The sequence below is a fragment of the Erythrolamprus reginae genome, chromosome 1, assembly GCF_031021105.1.
Source record: "Erythrolamprus reginae isolate rEryReg1 chromosome 1, rEryReg1.hap1, whole genome shotgun sequence".
NCBI classification, from domain to species: Eukaryota; Metazoa; Chordata; class Lepidosauria; order Squamata; family Dipsadidae; genus Erythrolamprus; species Erythrolamprus reginae.
Genome location: NC_091950.1, coordinates 376,336,457 through 376,343,360, shown reverse-complemented (window position 1 = coordinate 376,343,360; position 6,904 = coordinate 376,336,457). Strand labels below are relative to the sequence as shown.

Sequence of the window (6,904 nt, the reverse complement as noted above, 5' to 3'; positions counted from 1 at the left end):
CTCTGAGCTGAAGAACTTTAAAAAGAATGTTCATTTAAAAAGAAAAGAAGAAAGTTTCAGTTCAAATAGAGGGGAATGTGCTCTGTGGCTCGAAAGCAAATAAGTACGAAAGGTTGGACTAGAAAAATAAAATACACTGTTAAACCAGTGGCCTGTGGGCTGGATATGGCCTGTGTAGGCCACAACCATCCAGGCTCCACAAATGCAAGAAATCTCACAATGTCATGACCCATCCCGTGACCGAATTTGACACCTGTGGACTAGATAATCTTTAGGTTCACTTCCGTCCCCACCATTCTTTGATCCTATGAATTGCAAGCACAGTGCAAGCCTTGGTGCTACTCCCACCACCATCACGGCAATGGAGCAAAATACAGGGGGGTGAAATCAAAAGCCAAAGGACTCTTTAAGAGTAAGAGGACTTCTTTAGATGCTAATAATATTATAAGACGTACTTATGCTGCAATAGTAACTTTGTATTATGCAGTGTAATTTAAAGGAAATCTATTTATTAGGCGGTCTGAAATTTTCTGTAATCAAAGCTGATTTTGGTAAAAATATTTTTCCTCAAATGGCAAGTGCTTAATTTCATTGGAAAATTACTGCAGATGCTAATCCATATGAACAACAAACATGTTAAAAACTTTATTTTACATTATATACACAAGGAAATATTCATAACCAACAACAATACAGACCATAAATCAGTTTTAATGTACTTTGTTCTTATTTATATCACAGTATAAAGAACATATACAAAAAAGTATGTATTTTCCCTAAAACATGGCATATCGCACTGAAATGAATCAGAATAGTTTTGCTCAAAACTAAAATTCCTGTGATGTGTTATAACCATTTAATTTTGTGAGGTAGTAACTAAATAATTCTGGCTAGGTGTTAAGACATTAAGAGAAAAAATGTGACAACAGTAGTAAGGCAAAATATTTTTTAAGCAAAAGCAAAATTCCTTAATACAGTTGCCCCGCCTATTATCACTTTTTCTCCAGAACAGGTAGTCAATAAATGGTATCCTTGATGGCAGTGGGTTGAAAGCATCCTTCTCTTCAAAATAACATATGTGCATGTTGCATGTTGCATGTTATATATTAGTGCCAAGAAGCTGTTATCCTCTACTAATATACTCAAGTTTCCCTCACAACTGGCCTTTAGAAGTTGTAGCTCAGCATCACAAGGAACGTCATAATTTCACTACTCCTGTTATGATGCATAAAGCTGCTGGCTTTCCTTCTTCCTAAACAGAGAAGCTAGTCTACATTTATTGTGAGGTTGGGAAAGCCAGCTGCAATAAGCATTTCCTTTTTTAAAGAAATACTTTCCTCTGTTACTGATTTTTTGTTTGAAAACTTTGTTGCTATGTCTGAGGAAGAGCAAAGATCCTTGAATGTAATTTTAAAACCAATGATTCATATTATTCGCTAAAAGAAAAACTGTCTACACATGGAATCCAGCAGGAGCCCTCTGGCTCTGTCATCCTATAAGAATCAGAGAGGTGCTCTACAGGTCCAATAGGGTACAATGGCAATTCATCAGTGATCAGTCAATCTCTTCTTAATGAAGGAAAATGTATATGTTGTTTTAATGCAAGTGCTAATGAATATTTGCAAAGTACTGCATACAGTACTAAGGCTTTTTGCACATGGCTATCTGGATCTAACTCCAAATAATTAGACACTTCCAGAGTGTGGAGTGCTGTAAATTTTTGCATGATATAGTAGCTAGTAAGACTCATCATAATAAAGCTTATATTATCATTGTACACATTTATAATTACACCAAGGTACCACTATTGGATTTATTCCCATTTCAAAATAGGTATTTCTTCCTCCAAGCATAGAAAATAATTAAGAGAATTTTCCTTAAATATAAAAATATAGGTGTTCAATTAGCTGGTCTCACAAAGAGATCTACCTAAATAAGCTAAAATTATAACGCCTAAATTATTTCCACAAACGTACTTTTGTGACTGAATACATTATATATTAACACTTTGTGCAACCAAAACACCAGTGTACTTGCATAGAACTAAAAACAAGATTGTAATAGGATTACCGCCTTGATTACAATGTCTAAAAGATAAGATTTATTTATATTAGTAAATTACATAATAAAATACAATAGTGTTATTTAAATGCACTGTGTTTATCAATAGCATCCCATTAGTCCTTAAAATAGTACCCAAACACAGTTTTCTATCCTCAGCAAACTTTACATATCTGTACAAGTAAAACATTTTCTTCATTATCTACAGAAAAATCAAGAGAGGCCCTCCAGTAATACACTTCAACAAAAAATACTGCATATATGTACAAACATTACATAATAGTGAATCAAGAGTTCTGTAGAATGTGCTAATCATATGCATATCATCCGGGCAAGCATTCTTGTTCTCACTCATACGCATACACTAAAATAAATTACAAAATAACTGCAGTTGGGATCCTTTTGCTTTTGTGCAATTGTTGTCAGATGGATTGAAGCAGTAGTGTTTCCTTAACTTGTTGCTTCTCAGTAACTGTTCTCATGACCTGCTAAGATGTACAAGTTGCTATTGGCAGTAGGGTTATCTGTTGGTCTACTCTCCAGTACCACAACTCTGGGGGGAAAAAGAATGTCCAAAAACCAATAATTTTAGCAAATATATAAAACCTTTATAAAAGCCCTTAATTGGGTCTTGCTTTCAGATCTGGGCAGGATGGGGCATGTGACACAACATAAGCCAACTCAGAGGGTTTTTTTTCTTGAACTAATCAAGTATGCTTGTTCACCTTTATCCAATCACATCTTAAATGAGAGAGCAGCTGCCAAGGATCAGTCATTTGTCCAGTGAGGTGACTGAATGGCAATAATGCACTGGCCATGTTCCTTCCCTATAAATGATGGTAGGATTTGAGTCCAATACTTAAAGCTGTCCAGAAGAGAAAGACAAGCAAGAGAATTGTACATAGTAGGTCTAGTGATTCCTGCTTCTCCTTAGCAAAAAAAAAAAGAGTTTGGCAGCTACTAATGTAATGAGTCCCAAGCCTAATAATAGATAATTTATTTCAAAACTAGTCCTTCCTTATATATTGTGATTGATCATACCTGTCGGATCCAAGGAGTCTAAATATTCTTGTACTGTCAGAAATTTCCTGGGTGATCTATTTGAAAAATCAAATATTCAACAGAGTGATGAAAGCGCATATAACAAGTGCTCAATGAATCAAACATTATTATTATTATTTATTAGACTTGTATGCCGCCCCTCTCCAGAGACCCGGGGCGGCTCACAAAATACAGTACAAAACAATATGTATACAAATCTAATAGTTAAAACTGTAAGCTAAAATCCCATAATCTTAAAAAGCAGTCAATTTACTCAATCACATCCACATATAACTTTTCATGGTCAGAGAAGGAGGGAGCATGATCTAGCTGCCCCATGCCTGGCGACATAGATGGGTCTTAAGGCTCTTGCGAAAGGCGAGGAGGGGGCAGTGCGAATTTCTGGAGGGAGCTGATTGCAGAGGGCCGGGGCCACCATAGAGAAAGCTGTTTCCCTAGGCCCCGCCAGACGACATTGTCTGGTCGACGGGACTTGGAGAAGGCCAACTCTGTGGGACCTTATCGACCGCTGGCATTTGTGCGGCAGGGGAACTGAAATTAATTCTATAATACACAAAGTGCAAAGTGACTCAAACTGTACAGTTAAATTTATGATATATGTTATCATTATTCACCTCTTTTTTATATAGGGTGACTAAGACTAAGGGAGTATTTTAGGGTATTGAGCTCACAGAAAAGCCAATACTTCTACTGAGATGTTTTGCTTAATATCTTAGATTGCTATGATTCTCAGCCATTTCTATGAGGGGAAATGTATTTACAGCTACCATAGTTTGCAAAATAATCTGACGTTTCGGCTAATAAGAATACTAAAAACTCTCATTTTGTTTTCAGATTATTTTTTAAGAATTATTTTTTTTCACCTCTCAATATTTACCTCATTTGAACGAAAGCTCCTCCCTTGCATTCCATGCTTCCAAAAAGCCAAAACACTATCTTGTAAGCAAACTGGCATGAAAAAGAACCACAAATTAGATTTTTTTGTGACTGGGTCCTAAAAAAAAAACCTTTCCTACTTAAACTGTATTGATTCCATACATTATTTAATGAATTAAGGACTGAAGTTTAGGGTGCAAGAAGTTTTCATCTTTTTCTTATATGTGCAAATGCTGTTTTGGGATTACAGTATATTATCAGAAACACTGAATAATATCCACGGACAGTAATTATCTCACTACATTCTACCTTGATCAAGGCCTCACTTGAAATACTGTGTCCCCGAAGCCAGCACAGAGGAGAACTACCAAAATGGTCTGGGGACATTAAACCAAGTTCTCTGAGGAATACAGTGATCCCCCGATTATCGCGAGGGTTCCGTTCCAAGACCCCTCGCGATAATCGTAAACTTGCGATGTAGCGGCACGGAAGTAAAAACACCATCTGCGCATGCGCGTCCTGTTTTCCATGGCCGCACATGCGCAGATGGTGGAGTTTGCGTGTGGGTGGCGGGGAAGACCCCCTTCGGCCGCCCAACAGCTGATCTGCTCCGCAGCGCGGCAGCAGCGAGGAGCCGAAGATGGGGTTTCCCCGTTGCCCAGGCAACGGGGAAACCCCAAGATCGCTTGCCGCTTGCCCGTTCGCCCGCCCGCCCGGCTCCTCGCTGCTGCGGCGCTGCAAGCGAGCAGCCGGGCAGGCGGGTGAACGGGCAAGCGGCAAGCGATCTTGGGGTTTCCCCGTTGCCCAGGCAAAGGGGAAACCCCAAGATCGCTTGCCACTTGCCCGTTCGCCCGCCCGCCCGGCTGCTCGCTTGCAGCGCCGCAGCAGCGAGAAGCCGAAGATGGGGTTTCCCCATCGCTGGAGAGCAAGAGGGGGAGAGATAGAGAAAGAGAGAGAAGGAAAGAAAGAGATGAGAGAGGGAGGAAGAGAGTGTGAGAGAGGAAGAAGCAAGATAGAGAAAGAGAGAGAGAAAGAAAGATGAGAAAGGAAGGGAGTGACGTCATCGGGTGGAAAAATCGCGATATAGCGATTCGCAATGATCGGGATCGCGAAACTCGGGGGATCACTGTAGTTAAAGGAACTAATTAATTTTAAGTGGCAAAAGAGAAGAGTGAGAGGAAATGCAATAGTAGTTTTCAGATATCATATGGTGGAGAGAGTGAATTTATTTTCTGTCACCCAGGAGGGCAGGACCAAAACCAATGAATGAATTTGAAATTCATTCAAATTATATGGAAATAAGATATTAACAATAGCAATTAGACTTCTTTACTGTTTCATAGTGCTTTGCAGCACTCTCTGAACAATGTTAGCATATTGCCTCAACATTGTGGATCCTCATTTTACCAATCTTGGAAAGATGGAAGGCTGAGTTAACCTTGATCCCATTGGAATTAAACTCTGTGGACAAAGTCAGCCTGCAATACTACACTCTAACCACTGTAAGGCATGTGGAATGCCTTAAGGCGCATGGAAGGCCTTATCTATCTTTTACCCTGTTTCCCCGAAAATAAGTCACCCCCAAAAGTAAGACACAGGAGAGATTTTGTAGAATTGCCTAATATAAGGCATTCCCCCAAAAGTAAGACGTAGGAGTCGTTTCATTTCATAGCATTCCCAAACCGAACATATATAACATATATTTGAAAAAAGTATAATTGGAATGGAAATAATGGTAGGGTAGTAGTAAGAAATTCTTGATAGGATTCAGTTTGTCTGGTTATGTTGGTTTGTGATGACAACTACTGCACAGTGTATAATAAATGTTCATTTTTTTTGTTTAGCAATAAATCTGAATTCTTCTTCATTGAAAAAAATTAAGACATCCCCTGAAAATAAGACGTAGCACATCTTTGGCAGCAAAAACTAATATAAGACGCTGTCTTATTTTCGGGATTTCTAGGGATATTAAAACTTTAACGCTTCATAAAGAATAATCCAAGTTTATAGTCAACCATTTTTGGTTTTTCCCTTAACTATGATTTGGAAGCATATGATTGTCCTAATTTTGTATCTATTTTTAACAGTATATGAAATGACTTAGCTTGCTGTTAGAAACATTAAAATTGTGCATACTGAGCATCTTTCTACCTTCATATTTTCATCTATATAATGCAAATTTTCATTAAATAATATAGTGAAGTATTAAAATACTTAGTTGACTAAATTCTAGGTTCATTTTTACTCACCTATTGATTCAATTTGAAAATCAAAGGTGAGTTCAGATGACAGTTTTCGACTAGATTTTAATCTGCCTTGTAAATTTACAATTTTTATACAGCCTGAAAAAGTAAAAACATTTTTTTACTCAGCAACATTTCACAGTGCATCTTATCCAAACATTTATATATGATCCATATCACTTACAATCCAAACAGACTAAAATGGTATCTCTCTCCAGTTGTGTTACATGTACAACAGTTGTCTGTGTAGTATCTATAACAAAAAATTTGAGTTAACATTTTTAATATAAATATAAAGAAAAGTATGAACTTAAGCTGTATCAACATCCTAATTTTGGGTGCGTGTGTGTGTATATATACCCTCCCCACACATCAGCGTTGGGTTGGTTCCGATTCGGACCAGTCCTTAGAACCAGTAGCGCCAGCAGTGGGAGGCCCTCCCCAGGACGCAAAATATTTTATAACCCACCACTGATACACACACATATACATACATGTATGTATGTATGTATGTATGTATGTATGTATGTTAAAGGATAATTTTTCTTCTTAAATAACATACTCAAGCTACCTTATTAGTTTGTAAATAAGATAGTACAGTATTTTTTTTTAAAGGTGATGAGATGCAATCTATCTTGCTGGAGGAAAGTATGATTCTTGAG

General features: G+C 37.8%; 1 protein-coding gene across 7 annotated transcripts in view; it reads right to left on the bottom strand.

Annotated features, from left to right (window-relative positions):
* Window positions 1-621: 621 nt before the first annotated feature.
* The window catches only part of MAP4K3 (mitogen-activated protein kinase kinase kinase kinase 3), a 68,229-nt gene continuing 61,946 nt past the window's right edge, over window positions 622-6,904 (bottom strand). For 4 of the 7 annotated variants that reach the window (XM_070734664.1, XM_070734663.1, XM_070734666.1 and 1 more), the window contains 5 exons: window positions 6,427-6,495; window positions 6,249-6,341; window positions 4,001-4,071; window positions 3,103-3,158; window positions 622-2,614 (listed from right to left, as the gene is read on the bottom strand). In XM_070734664.1, the coding sequence (XP_070590765.1) occupies window positions 2,527-2,614; window positions 3,103-3,158; window positions 4,001-4,071; window positions 6,249-6,341; window positions 6,427-6,495 (377 nt within the window). In that variant the 3' untranslated portion in view covers window positions 622-2,526. The remainder of the gene's footprint in view (window positions 2,615-3,102; window positions 3,159-4,000; window positions 4,072-6,248; window positions 6,342-6,426; window positions 6,496-6,904) is intronic. The other 3 variants (XM_070734667.1, XM_070734668.1, XM_070734665.1) reach the window with 1 other exon arrangement.